This window comes from Octopus sinensis, linkage group LG5 (genome assembly GCF_006345805.1).
Source record: "Octopus sinensis linkage group LG5, ASM634580v1, whole genome shotgun sequence".
Classification (NCBI taxonomy): Eukaryota; Metazoa; Mollusca; class Cephalopoda; order Octopoda; family Octopodidae; genus Octopus; species Octopus sinensis.
This window is the reverse complement of record NC_043001.1, coordinates 122614941-122629554: the sequence shown is the minus strand read 5'-3', so window position 1 is coordinate 122629554 and position 14614 is coordinate 122614941. Positions and strand designations below refer to the sequence as shown.

General features: G+C 39.5%; 1 protein-coding gene across 4 annotated transcripts in view; it reads right to left on the bottom strand.

Annotated features, from left to right (window-relative positions):
- Positions 1 to 14614, bottom strand: part of LOC115212374 (probable cysteine desulfurase) — a 50656-nt gene that overhangs the window by 1547 nt on the left and 34495 nt on the right. For all 4 annotated transcript variants that reach the window (XM_029781254.2, XM_029781255.2, XM_036503056.1 and 1 more), the window contains 5 exons: positions 11429 to 11496; positions 8429 to 8476; positions 5926 to 6037; positions 3750 to 3908; positions 1907 to 1960 (listed from right to left, as the gene is read on the bottom strand). In XM_029781254.2, the coding sequence (XP_029637114.1) occupies positions 1907 to 1960; positions 3750 to 3908; positions 5926 to 6037; positions 8429 to 8476; positions 11429 to 11496 (441 nt within the window). The remainder of the gene's footprint in view (positions 1 to 1906; positions 1961 to 3749; positions 3909 to 5925; positions 6038 to 8428; positions 8477 to 11428; positions 11497 to 14614) is intronic.

The following is a 14614-nucleotide window of genomic DNA, read 5'->3' as shown; positions in this document are numbered from 1 at the left end:
GGTCAATTTGTTTGACTTAAAGGTGGTGCTCCAGCATGGCTGCAGTCAAATGACTAAAACAAGTAAAAGAATATAGACTTTTACATGGTTTTAGCCAACTGAAAGGCAGCAATACTGTACTATTGAACTTTGTACAAGACACAATTGCAATTCATTCTGAAGGCATTTCTAAAACTTCAGAGAACATTTTCAATTTTTTCTCAACCTGTGTAAATATATTTATACTAGCAGTATCACCCGGCGTTGCTTGGGTTTGTTTTGACCCTTTAGAATTGGAATTTTTGAAAAATAAAAATTTTGCATTATGCAGCTTGTTATTCTCTTTAAGTGAACATTTTTCTGGTTGAAATACACCAAAAAATGGCAACACGGCAGTCAAAAAATCGTGAAAAATAGGAATTTTCATAGAAAAAAAGCACCTTTTTGATGTAAATAATTTTTGGTGCTAACATAGTCGGATTTGAATTTTTTTCTTCTGCAGAAGGAAGAGCAAGCCTTCTTCTATCATACTCTCAATTTTAGTCAACTTACACCTGCAGGGTCTCGGAGGAGATAGTGTTAGTTGAAGGCTACCTAACCTGCCACACACAGACAACTTCAGCTTTATATATAGAGAGAGATAACTGAAGTTGTTACATCATGTTGTAGTGTCTTGTTATTTCTGTTAAAGTATTTTTTTAAAACAAACATTAGAGTCTGAGTTTAAACTGCCACCAAACCTTACCTATTTCCAAGCAAGTTAGTCTTTCTACATGGCCAGACATGTTTTTCACTGAAGAGTGGAAACAAAGCATCACTTGCATGATGGCATTTACAATCAGAAATGTAATGTCAAGACAATGGAACTCATGCACACATGTACGTACATACAATGGGCTTCTTTTAGTTTCTTTCTACCAAATCCTATTTCAAGGTTCTGGTTGACCTAGGGTTATAGCAGAAGATACTCATTCTATGTGCCATACAGCGAGACTGAACCTGAGACTGCATGGGTGGGAAACAACTGTCTTTACCACACAGCCAAGCCTGCACTCCTACACAGAGAGAGGGGGGGAGAGAGGAGAGAGAGAGAAAGAGAGAGAGAGATAGAGAAAGAGAGAGAGAGAGAAGAGAGAGAGAGAGAAAGAGAAGAGAGAGAGAGAGAGAGAAAGAGAGAGGAGAGAGAAGAGAGAGAGAAAGTGAGAGAGAAAGTGAGAGAGAAAGTGAGAGAGAAAGTGAGAGAAAGAGAGAGAGAAATAAAGAGAGAGAGAGAGAGAGAGAAAGAGAGAGAAAGAGAAAGAAAGAGAGAGAGAGAAAAAGAGAGAGAAAGAGAGAGAAAGAGAGAGAAAAAGAGAGAGAGAGAAAGAGAGAGAAAGAGAGAGAAAGAGAGAGAAAGAGAGAGAAAGAGAGAGAAAGAGAGAGAAAGAGAAAGAAAGAGAGAGAAAGAGAAAGAAAGAGAGAGAAAGAGAGACAGAGAGAAAGAGAGACAGAGAGAAAGAGAGACAGAGAGAAAGAGAGACAGAGAGAAAGAGAGACAGAGAGAAAGAGAGACAGAGAGATAGAGATAGAGAGAGATGAAAGAAGAGAGAGAAGAGAGAGATAGAGAGAGAGAGATAGAGAGAGAGGAGGAAAGAAGAGAGAGAAAGAAAGAGAGAGAGAGAGAGAGAGAGAGAAAGAGAGAGAGAGAGAGAGTTTATTTACTGGTTTCCTTTTAAAAGGCAGAATTTCTTCATACTTGACGTAATAACAGCATCGTTGCTTACAAAGTAGAGCGAAAAGCTGAGCGTCACTAAATCGAACTACTGAGCAAATTACAAAAACAAGAAACCAAAGAATTAATCTTTTCTATGATTGATGTTAGACAAAGTAATGGACTGCACAACAAATGGAAATAAATTAAGCAAAGTGATAAAGGAGATTAACAAACCGCAAGAAGCTTCTCTGTTGAATTGATAATAATCTTCATGTCATTAGCAATATCCTGGAAGGAGATAAAAATATGTGTTAAATGTTAACAAATGTATACCCCTTAACATTTTTAGTTAGAGTACACAAAATAGAATAATTACAATGCAGGTATGTACAGCTTTAAGTATTTTTTTTTTGTTTTTGTTTATTGTCAGAGAGGGCCGGGTCAAACCCATGACCCTTTACTGAAGTTCCGTAATTAGTGGAAGGAAGAGTTGAAATTATTCTTAAACCAGAGACCTAGGATGAATACATGCAACAAAGTGGCCACTGCTAAAGAAACCTATGGGTCAGGTGGTGTTAGAACAGGAAAGCACCTTTCCAAGCAGGCCCACCACAACTTCTTTCTTCCAAATTTCTCTCACAAGGCTTTGATTGACCCAAAGTAAAGTTAGAAGACACCTTCTGCAACGATGCTTGTAGTAGTTTGGCCATGCATGTAGACGTCCGGTGGGTGAACTGAGTCGTGATTTCCTTCTCCCAACTCCACTTCCCAACTGGCAGAAATGCACGGGCGGGAGGCTGAAGACCTGCGTTATGACGATCAAGGAGGGCCTCTCCGTGCTCACGGATCTGCAGGTGGTCGGCCTGCGCAAATGGGACTGTGACTGGCTCGCTATCTCCAGTGAACTGGTGCAGGATCATCGTGCGTGGGCTGCCATGGTTCGAGATGCCTCGAGGGTGGTAGAAGAAGCCGACTCAACCCGCCCAGGGTGAATGTCACCACAGGTACAAGTAAAAGAAAACACTTTCATAAAATGACTTACAATGGAATCAAACCTGAAACCACACACCTATGCCTACATCTAAGATTGTTTGAATAAATGTTAAAATGCATTTTATGAGGGCACGCTGTAAAGTTCCTGGCTTTGGTTAAAAGAAAATACAGGAGGATCAGTTAATTATGATTTTATTCAACACATTCCCCTCTCAGATTCACACACTTCTTGCAGCAGTCCTTCAGTTTTTCTAAGCCCTATAAAAGAACTCAGAAGTCTGCACCTCCAACCAAGACTTTCACAATACCCTTAAAGCCATCTGTCCTTCTGGAACGGCACTTGCGGTGGTTTGGCCATGCATGTAGGCGTCCAGTGGGTGAACTGAGCCATGATGTCCTTCTCCCAACTCCACTTCCCAACTGGCGGAAACGTGCAGGAAGGCAGCTGAAGACCTGGGTTACGATGATCAAGGAAGACCTCTCCATGCTCACGGGACCACAGGTGGTCAGCCTGCACCAATGGAACCGTGACTGGCTTGCTATCTCCAGTGAACTGGCGCAGGACCGTCATGTGTGGGCTGCCATGGAGGGTGGTAGAAGAACCCGACTCAACCCACCCAGGGTGAATGTCGCTACAAGTACAAGTAGTAAAGCCAGGAATTTTTCAACAATCCCTTGTAATACCACATCATCCATTTTTCGTGCCTGCACTAAGCTCCAGTATCTGCTCAATACCCTTAATGCCAACCACTTTATAGAGGGTATTCTTTTGTTCCACTCAGTTGACTGCAACCATGCTGGAACTGGATGATCTTTGTGTGTGACTAGCATGAATGAGGTCACCAAGTAAACTCACAAGGAAAAACCTCTCTACTGAGGGTGTTGGCTTTATACCAGGTGATGAAAGATTAAGATATGATAGAGAGAGAGGTGCAAGTGTCTTGCTGTCTGGTAGATCCATGGTTACCTCAGTTGGGAATAATAGGAAAGATGGTAGTGAAGAGGTCTTGTGGTGTACTCTCAAGTTGTAAGAAGGTAGAGAGAGAAAGAGAGAGGGGGGGATTACAATAAAATTATAAATTACCTTTAAATCATAATTAATATCTAAAGATGTTGGATATTTGTTTTTGTTCACAAAAGTTCCATATTCATATGCAATATCTTCAAGATTAAAAAAAGCTTCACCAAATTGACTGGAAAATTTTTCATGGGTCCAAGAACCTTTATGAGCATTGCAGTTATACTGTGAAGAAGCGAGAAAAGAAAAAAAAACATCAAAATTAGCTTTATAATGTATTTATGATATTATCAGACAGCAAGAAGTCAACGACAAAGATCGAAGTCGACGACCAAGATCGAAGTCGACGACCAAGATCGAAGTCGACGACCAAGATCGAAGTCGACGACCAAGGTCGAAGTCGACGACCAGGGTCGAAGTCGACGACTAAGATCGAAGTCGACGACTAAGATCGAAGTCGATGACTAAGATCGAAGTCTACGACTAAGATCGAAGTCGAAAACTAAGATCAAAGTTAGTGCACTCAAGATATTCTTGAGGCAAACAGTGTTATGATCACTCATGCTTGAAAACTTGTCTACATTTTTATCATTGCCTGGAGCATTTATTATTGTCAAATGATATCCAGTTCTCATCCCAAATAATGATACTGTGCAAAATAATTTTAATGCAGTTTAGCAGTGATGAATTTACTTCTCGGTATAGCAGTTTATGACATTTAGTCAATTCGTTGGGGAAATAATTATTAATTGATTGATTTTTTCACTTTTCCAGTGGCACAAAAACAGGAAAATAGTTAAAGGAAATATTACTGAAACTGCAGCAAGTTGTCAAAATATTATTTGACATGTTTTTTTTTTTTTTACAATTTCTCTTGATTAGCCTCAATCTATAACAGACTTTGGTTTCCTTTATCATACACTCGAAAGTATGCTCCAGAGTAACATTTCTGAAGATCTCAACATGTGCAAAATTTATGCCATTACGGCAATTTCTTTCTTCATCGCCACCATCATCATGTCATCAACATCATCTCTACATACATAGCTCAAGCAACACTACACAGGTTCCAACTTGGCAATGTTTCTGAATTATTTCACAATGGTTAACAGCGAATATACATCCTGCGAGAACTTCTGTACAAGTGACCCAGGTAGCAGCATTACAACCACAACTTCGTATGATACATACTGCAATTGGCTCAACATCATCACCGCAGCCTCTTGACACAGTATTTCAATTACCATGTATAATTGACTACAAACCCATACTCCCATTTCTTGTGTCTATGAACATTCTAACTTCTCACAGACTGTCTTCTTTATTGCTATTCTTACATGTATTTAATGCACATGCATACATACATACCTATTTCTTTATTGCCCACAGGGGGCTAAACATAGAGGGGACAAACAAGGACGGACAAACAGATTAAGTCAATTACATCGACCTCAGTGCGTAACTGGTACTTTATCAACCCTGAAAGGATGAAAGGCAAAGTTGACATCGGCGGAATTTGAACTCAGAACGTAACAGCAGATGAAATACGGCTACGTATTTTGCCCGGCGTGCTAAGGTTTCTGCCAGCTCGCCGCCTTTCATACATAGATACCTATACACATGCTGTTCTCAAGACGACTTGTCTATTGTTCTGTATACATGATGCACACATAGACACATGTTATCAATAAATCATCTCTTAGACATTCAACTTGGTTGTGTCTTTTTTCCCTCACTAGCACATTGCAGCCTTCTGAATCATCATCATCATCGTTTAACATCCGCTTTCCATGCTAGCATGGGTTGGACGGTTCGACTGGGGTCTGGGAAGCCAGGAGGCTGCACCAGGCCCAGTCTGATCTGGCAGTGTTTCTACAGCTGGATGCCCTTCCTAACACCAACCACTCCATGAGAGTAGTGGGTGCTTTTTACATGCCACTGGCACAGGTGCCATGCGAGGCTGGCAACGGCCACGATCAGTTGGTGCTTTTTACGTGCCACCGGCATGGAGGCCAGTCGGGGCAGCACTGGCAACAGCTACATTTGGATGGTTCTTTTACGTGCCACCGGCACTGGTATCACAACTAAAATTTCCATTGATTTTTTAGCGATTTCGATATTAGATGGTAACCCTGACATTCTAGATCACAATTCCATCTATAGATCTTTGCAAAGTAAATGCCTCACTAAACTTTACACTGACACTATTGTCCACAGTATTACAATATCAATTTTAACTTACATATGGCAGAAATTTCCAGGCATGTGTTGCCACTGTATCCACAGCATCGATGATGTAATCAATCGTCTGGTCATCATAAAAATAGGGCAGATTTAACCGCACAAATCCTGGTCTGTTGGGAAAATAAGAGTAAAATCAAAAGTACATAAATGCTTTCAAAAGTAACAAATTTTTGTTTGAAACCAATAATATTTCTATGTATTGATTGTAAATGTAGATATTTAATTCTTTATTGCCCACAGGGGGCTAAACAGAGGGGACAAACAAGGGCAGGCAAACGGATTAAGTGGATTGTATCAATCCCAGTGCATAACTGGTACTTATTTAATCGACTCCGAAAGGATGAAAGGCAAAGTCGACCTCGGCAGAATTTGAACTCAGAATGTAGTGGCAGACGAAATACCTTATTTCTTTACAATCCATAAGGGGCTAAACACAGAAGGGACAAACAAGGACAGACAAACGGATTAAGTTGATTACATTGACTCCAGTACATAACTGGTACTTATTGAATCGACCCCGAAAGGATGAAAGGCAAAGTCGACCTCGGCGGGATTTGAACTCAGAACGTAGCGGCAGACGAAATACCTATTTCTTTACTACCCACAAGGGGCTAGACACAGAGAGGACAAACAAACGGATTAAGTTGATTATATCGACTCCAGTGCGTAACTGGTACTTATTTAATCGACCCCAAAAGGATGAAAGGCAAAGTTGACCTCGGCGGAATTTGAACTCGGAACGTAGCGGCAGACAAAATACCGTTAAGTATTTCACCCGGCATGCTAACAATTCTACAAGCTCACCACCTTAATTCTTGATTGTAAATGTAAATATTGCAGAGTTTAGGATACAAAGACAGGTGAAAAGTAACCAGAGAGTGCACATTTTAGGTTTATACTCCATTACAATGTCCTTATATTACAATGGCAAACAATAGTGATTAGAATATTTGTGTTCAAATCTATAAAAACTTATAAAGAATATGCAAGTCATTGCGTATATCCCCAAAAAAATTTTAATGTTTGCAAAAAACGTTTTTTCACTTGACATGTAAATTCTTTGAAAAAATAGCTGAAAGACTGAAATATCTCAGACGTTTATATTACTCTTACTTGATTCAGTCATTTGACTGTGGCCATGCTGGAGCACCGCATTTTTAGTCGAGCAAATCGACCCTAGGACTTATTCTTTGTAAGCCTACTACTTATTCTATCGCTAAGTTACGGAGACATAAGCACACCAGCATCAGTTGTCAAGCGATGTTGTGGGGACGAACACAGATGCACAAACACATACACACACATATATATATATATATATATATATATATATATATATATATATATATATATATATATATATAATACACACACACACACACGATGGGCTTCTTTCAGTTTCCGTCTACCAAATCAACTCACAAGGCTTCGGTCCCAAGGCTATAGTAGAAGACACTTGCCCAAGGTGCCACGCAGTGGGACTGAACCCGGAACCATGTGGTTGGTAAGCAAGCTACCTACCACACAGCCACTCCTATGTTGTTAAAAAGAAAATCTTGATTTCAATTTGAAAATTATTTCATAGAATTATGGATTAAATGAAAACAGTTTATGGAGGAAAAATGAAGTTCTCGATTTTAAAATATTGTTTGTCAGATAAATTCGTTCTTTTTGGGTTTTTTTTTACACCCTTCCCAAGTTAATTGAATTAATACAAAAAATATTTTTATCGTAGTGCTTTGTAGCTTTTTTTTCCTGTATTCGTCCTCTATAACCTTTGTTTATCGCTTTTGAAATTTGAATAAATTCTACTCGTTTTGGCGATGGAGTACCAAGAAGGGTTAAAAAAGGAACGAATTCATTTGCTAACCCAGTACCGTGGAAATCAAAACATTGCATAGACTAGTTACCTCCCTTAGACCAAGTATCTATTACGATTGCGTGCGTGCGGCACTCTTTACGAACGGCAATGATTGGATCCGTCTCGAGTTGCCTAGCGGTATCCTACGATCTGTATTACCTTTCTTTACAAGATCCTTTTGTCTCAGTTACTCTGCAGTCAACCGTTGGGCAGCAAATATTGCAGTACATTTTGTTGCTAATAAGAGCAGAGATTCGGATAACAGCCTAAACCAGAAAACCAGCCCTAAATAATTCTCCTATACGACTTTTGTCTTCCCGGACCCTCTGGCACTTCAATGTCCAATTGTGTGTGTGTGTGTGTGTGTGTGTGTGAGTGAGTGAGTGAGAGAGGGAGAGAGAGGGAGGGAGAGAGAGAAGGAGAGAGAGAGAGAGAGAGAGAAGGAGAGAGAGCATTTCTTTGACTAAACTCGACAACAATTACACCACTTTTCAATCTTGCACTTTTCCAGTTTGTCCATTTTACGCACACATGCACACACACACACAAAAAGAACCCAGGTCACATAATCAAGGAAATACATTCTCCTAATGAACACAGCTAAAATTCACAAATGGTACAAGAAAAATATTTTTCTTACCTCATAATTTCCAGGGTTGTTGTTTCACATTTTTTGCATCCTGTTTCTCTGAAATAAAAATTTTTTAAATAAATATATAAAAAAGTTTATTTCAACTAAATTAGCCTCATACATTTTCATTAATGATATAAAAATGGCAATTACTAAAAACACCTAAATTTAGTCTTTAGTTGTTAAATTCTACATTTTATTTCTTTATTGCCCACAAGGGGTTAAACACAGAGGGAACAAACAAGGACAGACAAACGGATTAAGTTGATTAAGGCTTCGGTCCCGAGGCTATAGTAGAAGACACTTGCCCAAGGTGCCACGCAGTGGTACTGAACCCGGAACCATGTGGTTGGTAAGCAAGCTACCTACCACACAACCACTCCTATGTTGTTAAAAAAAAATCTTGATTTCAATTTGAAAATTATTTCATAGAATTATGGATTAAATAAAAACAGTTTATGAAGGGAAAATGAAGTTCTCGATTTTAAAATATTGTTTGTCAGATAAATTCGTTCTTTTTGGGTTTTTTTACTTCTATTTATTGTTAAATTCTACATTTCATTTCTTTATTACCCACAAGGGGTTAAACACAGAGGGAACAAACAAAGACAGACAAACGGATTAAGCCGATTATATCGACCCCAATGCGTAACTGGTACTTATTTAATCGACCCCGAAAGGATGAAAGGCAAAGTCGACCTCGACGGAATTTGAACTTAGAATGTAGCGGCAGAAGAAATACAGCTAAGCATTTCAGCCGGCATGTTAACAATTCTGCCAGCTCGCCACCTTAAATTCTACATCGTTAACCAAACCCAGTTGTAGCTTACATCCTCTTCCCTTTAATTCCACCATCTCTTGCTACCTGCCATTTACTCCTTCAATGTCCCACCCATGCACAGTCCTAGTTTGTCAGTCCTTACCCACTTCAGCACATTTCATAACTTGAGGGTCCACTAGGATCCTTTGACACCACTATCTTTTTGGCACCTCCACCTGATCATTCTCACCCACTTATGAGTAGCCTTATAGCTTTTCTATAAGTCTTATAGTCTTGTGAGTAGCCTTGTAGTCTTGTGAGTAGCCTTGTAGTCTTGTGAGTAGCCTTGTAGTCTTGTGAGTAGCCTTGTAGTCTTGTGAGTAGTCTTGTGAGTAGCCTTGGAGTCTTGTGAGTAGCCTTGGAGTCTTGTGAGTAGCCTTGGAGTCTTGTGAGTAGCCTTGGAGTCTTGTGAGTAGCCTTGGAGTCTTGTGAGTAGTCTTATAGCTTTTCTATAAGAAATGTACTCTGTCTCTTTCTCTCATGTTTTAATTCCTCAAGCCCTAGCATAAAGCTGCCCACCCTTCTCAAGATTCATAGCCTTGTGAGCCACTTAGCAACTTCTGGGATGCTCAAGGCTGGTAAAAAAAAGCATCTAGTACACACTGGCTGGCATTAGGAAGGTCATCCAACTGTAGAAATCATATCAAAGAATATCAAATCTTGTCAAACAGTCTGATTCATGCCAGCATAGGTCATGGATGTTAAATCATGATAACTGTGATCAGAATTAAAATGTTAACAGGGGGCGATTCAAAATATTGCTTTTAACCCTTTTGTTACCATATTTCTGTTGAGATACTCTGTGTTTCTTTCAATTGATTTTAAATATAACGAAGAATTTAGTAAAATAACTTAGTTATCACTAAGCTAATGTTAGGAACATAAATTGTGACTAAGTTTGGGGGGAAAACAATTCATGAAAACAAGTCATTTGTACTACAGAGCCAGAGGCAGGTGGATATTGAAAGGGTTAAATTAATCATTTGTTGACCCTTTTGTTACCATGTTTCTGTTAAGATGCTCCGTGTTTCTTTCAATTAATTTTAAATATAACAAAGAATTTAGTAAAATAACTTAGTTAGCATTCAACTAGTGTTAGGAACATAAATTGTGACTAAGGTCTGGTGGAAGATTTTAATTCAAAACTTATGAAAACAAGACATTTGTACTACAGAACCAGAGCCGGTTTCGGCCAGGCTGGTAACGAAAGGGTTAAAGTAAGTTTATTACAAAAATAGAAAGAAAATTATGAATGTCCCTTCTTTAAATTTCTCAACAAATATTCATTTTCCTCCTTGATAAAAATGCCATGTTTTCTGTCTGTTAGTCTGTCTATCCTCCATTGCTTTTATCCCCATCTTTCTCCCTAACATGTTCCCTCATGGTCAGTCCTATGTTACTCCATGTTGGGGATCCATCAGATAAACATTATTGATGGTGATGGACAATTTACTGAACCAAAAGGATCTTACAGGTATCCCAATTATGAAAAAGTAAAATACAATAAAATTGTTGTATACACAGACATTGACAGCTAGAATTTTCCATCAGTGATTTGTTGTCTTGTCTATAGAAATGAAAACACCTAAAACTGAATTTTTATCTAATAGGTGTAGGAGTGGCTGTGTGGTAAGTAGCTTGTTTACCAACCACATGGTTCCAGGTTCATTTCCACTGCATGGCACCTTGGGCAAGTGTCGTCTACCATAGCCTCAGGCCGACCAAAGCCTTGTGAGTGGATTTGGTAGACTGACACTGAAAGAAGCCCATCGTATATATGTATGTGTGTGTGTGTGTGTATGTTTGCGTGTCTGTGTTTGTCCCCCCAACATCGCTTGACAACCGTTGGTGGTGTGTTTATGTTCTCGTAACTTAGCGGTTCAGCAAAAGAGACTGATAGAATAAGTACTAAGCTTACGAAGAATAAGTCCTGGGGTTGATGTGCTCGACTAAAGGTGGTGCTCCAGCATGGCCACAGTCAAATGACTGAAACAAGTAAAAGAGTAAAGAGTATACCTCCACAATATAAGAAACCTCTTACAGTAAATTAGTAATAATCGTAGCCCTTAGAAATGATATTCAACCCCAAGGTGATACCTGACAAATCTAAAAGACCTGTATCTATTGATGCAGAGCAACAGGTCTTCCATTTGTTAGTCATGTAGTTCTAATAATAAAATATTACTTACAAATCCTCATGATCCTTTAAAAACCAGGAAAATTTTGCAAAAAGCTCTTCAGAAATCCCTAGAAGATCCTGAAATATGAACAAAAATGAGAATTTTATGAATTTATTTTTTTTTATATATACCAAAACAATATTACGGAGATGTACTTGCATAGCGAGTGACTTGTTCTGAGATCGTGTGCTGGAATGAAAACAATTGCAGCGTGGAAGGTGTTTATAAGCCATTTAAGAAATGCACAAAAACCGTTAGATTCACTTCAATATTTAAATTTAATTTGTCAAAATATTTTCGTCACAATGTTTTGTCAGTGAACAGTTCGCAGTCTCGAAGCGACGAAAATATTTTGACAAATTAAATTTAAATATTGAAGTGAATCTAACGGTTTTTGTGCATTTCTTAACTGGCTTATAAACTCCTTCCACGCTGCAAAACAATATTGTTTTCAGTTAAATGAGTGTTTTTAATATGCGAGGACCAAGGAAAGTATTGGTAGGAGAAAAACAGCCGTGTAAGGAGAGCCTAGAGTATGGCAAGTGTGAAGATGCTGACTGCATTAGAATTTAATTAATAGAAAAGGAAAGAAAGAAAAGCAATGTCCAGCTAACAGAGAGAGAACTATAACATTGCTTTGACTAATCATCAACAATTACAAACTTCACTTTTCACCTGTCCTGCATTTCACCTGTTTGTCCATTTTATGTACACACATGTATACACATCACCACCATGGGCATAGTTATCAAGAGAAAGTTTCTTATTTCTTTACTACCCACAAGAGGCTAAACACAGAGAGGACAAACAAGGACAGACAAACGGATTAAGTCAATCACATCGACCCCAGTGCACAACTGGTACTTAATTTATCGACCCCAAAAGGATGAAAGGCAAAGTCGACCTCGGCGGAATTTGAACTCAGAATGTAACGGCAGACGAAATGCTGCTAAGCATTTCGCCCAGCGTGCTAACGTTTCTGCCAGCTTGCCGCCTTAATCAAGAGAACATTTTTGCTATCTAATTCAAAGCCAATGGTCCTGATAGTGTCCCCTCAATTCCACTGAGTAATAGCAGGCTTAGTGGAATACCAAGTAGTAGAGGACTTCTATTCCCAGTCTAATACTACAGTCGGAACCTTGGGTTCCTTAAGCGAAGCTCACTTTGTTGCAAGCCAGAGGCTAGGTGTTTGCCTTGAGGATAACTTCCTTTCTTCTATCAACTCCAGAGACCCTGAAATATGAAGTCATTATACCAGACCCTTATCTCATGTTGTCCATGTTGGCATGAGTTGGATGGTCCCAAAGGAGCTGGCAAACCAAAAGACTGTTTTAGCGTGGTTTCTATGACTAGATGGGTCCAGTGTTAAAGGGGAGCTGTGGGAGAGGTGGATGTTTAGAGAGATTTGTCAGGGACAGATTATATGCAGGGGCATAGACAAATATAAAGAATAGGCTTTTAGGGCCTCATCTGTTTTGTTAAACAGATGTCTTCTTAAGAACAACAAATTGCCAATTGTGATTTTTAAAAAAGTGAATGATCTAAAGACTGACATCTAAAATCTAGTAATGTCATGAGACTGACAAACCACTACCAACAAAGAACAGGGTGTCATTGACAACAATGAGGATTTAAGGGTGGACCGGTATTATAATAATAATAATAATAATAATAGTACTAATAATAAAAACATTGTGTACAGTGCTCAGGTGCACTACAACTCATCTAAAGTGTATGTATAATCAGGTGTAGTTTCGGCGGATTTTGGAAAGCATGAGGGCCTTAAAGGATGCAGTGTCATGGCAGTCAACAACTGATGCAGGCAGTTTGTTCCATGCTTCAGCAACTCTGAGCGTGAAAAAATGTTTCCGAAAGTCATGGGAGCTGTGTTGTTTTCTGACTTTGTAGGCATGTCCATGTGTGTTAGACACATGAAGATCAAAAAGGTGTTCAGTGTTGTTGTTGGTGAGGTGGTTGATAACTTTGTGGGTGTTTACCAAGTCCATCGCCAGATGCCAGAGCTTCAGTGAATCCATGCCCAGGGAAACAAGGCGCTCAGAGTATGGTAGGTGTCTGATGGAGGGTATGCGTTTGGTTGCACGTCTCTGAACAGATTCCAGGAGGTCAATGTTCTGAGCAAGATAGGGGTTCCAAACTGATGATGCGAATTCCAAGTGTGGTCGTACCATAGCTGTATACAGTTTTAAATAGATGGCTGGAGAGCGGCTAACAAAAGTCTTGCTGAGTGATGCCAAGACACCCTCGGCTTTCTTGACAATTTTAGAGATATGCTTTGTCCAATGCAAATCACTGCTGACAGTGATGCCTAGGTCACGCTCGCAAGAGGATTTCTTGATATCAGTGTTGTGGAGGGAGTATGTGGACGCAGGGTTTTTTCTCCCAAAATGCATGGTGGTACACTTGTCCACAGCCAGTTTCAGTTGCCAATCTGTGATCCATTGCTGCATTGTGTCCAGGTCTGATTGCAGGAAAGAGCTGTAGACAACAGGATCTGTCCTCTTGATTTCAAGGTACAGCTATGATTTTATATTTCAGGGTTTCTGGAGTTGATAGAAGAGAGGAAGTTACCCTCAAGGCAAACACCTAGCCTCTGACTTGCAACAAAGTGAGCTTCACTTATGGAACCCAAGGTTCCGACAGTCGTCTTAGCTGGGGATAGAAGTCCTCTACTACTTGGTATTCCACCAAGCCTGCTACTACTCAGTGAAATTGAGGGAACACTATCAGGACCATTGGCTTTGAATTAGATAGCAGAAACTTTCTCTTGATAACTATGCCCATGGTGGTGATGTGTATAAATGTGTGTACATAAAATGGACAATTGGGTGAAATGCAGGATTGGTAAAAAGTGAAGTGTGTAATAATAGGTTTCAGGTCCAGTCGTACTGCATGATATCTCAGGCAAACATCTTTTGTTATAAGCCCTGGACAGTCATCATTAAATAATCACAGAACTGAGCCCAACAAATTTTCTCCACAAGGTTCTGCAACCTGATAGTTAAATGTGATTTGAAAATAATTTGGTTATCATCATCATAGTTTAACGTCCACTTTCCGTGCTAGCATGGGTTGGATGATTTGACTGAGGACTGGCGAACCATATGGCTGCACCAGACTCCAATCTGATCTGGCAGAGTTTCTACAGCTGGATGCCCTTCCTAACGCTAATCACTC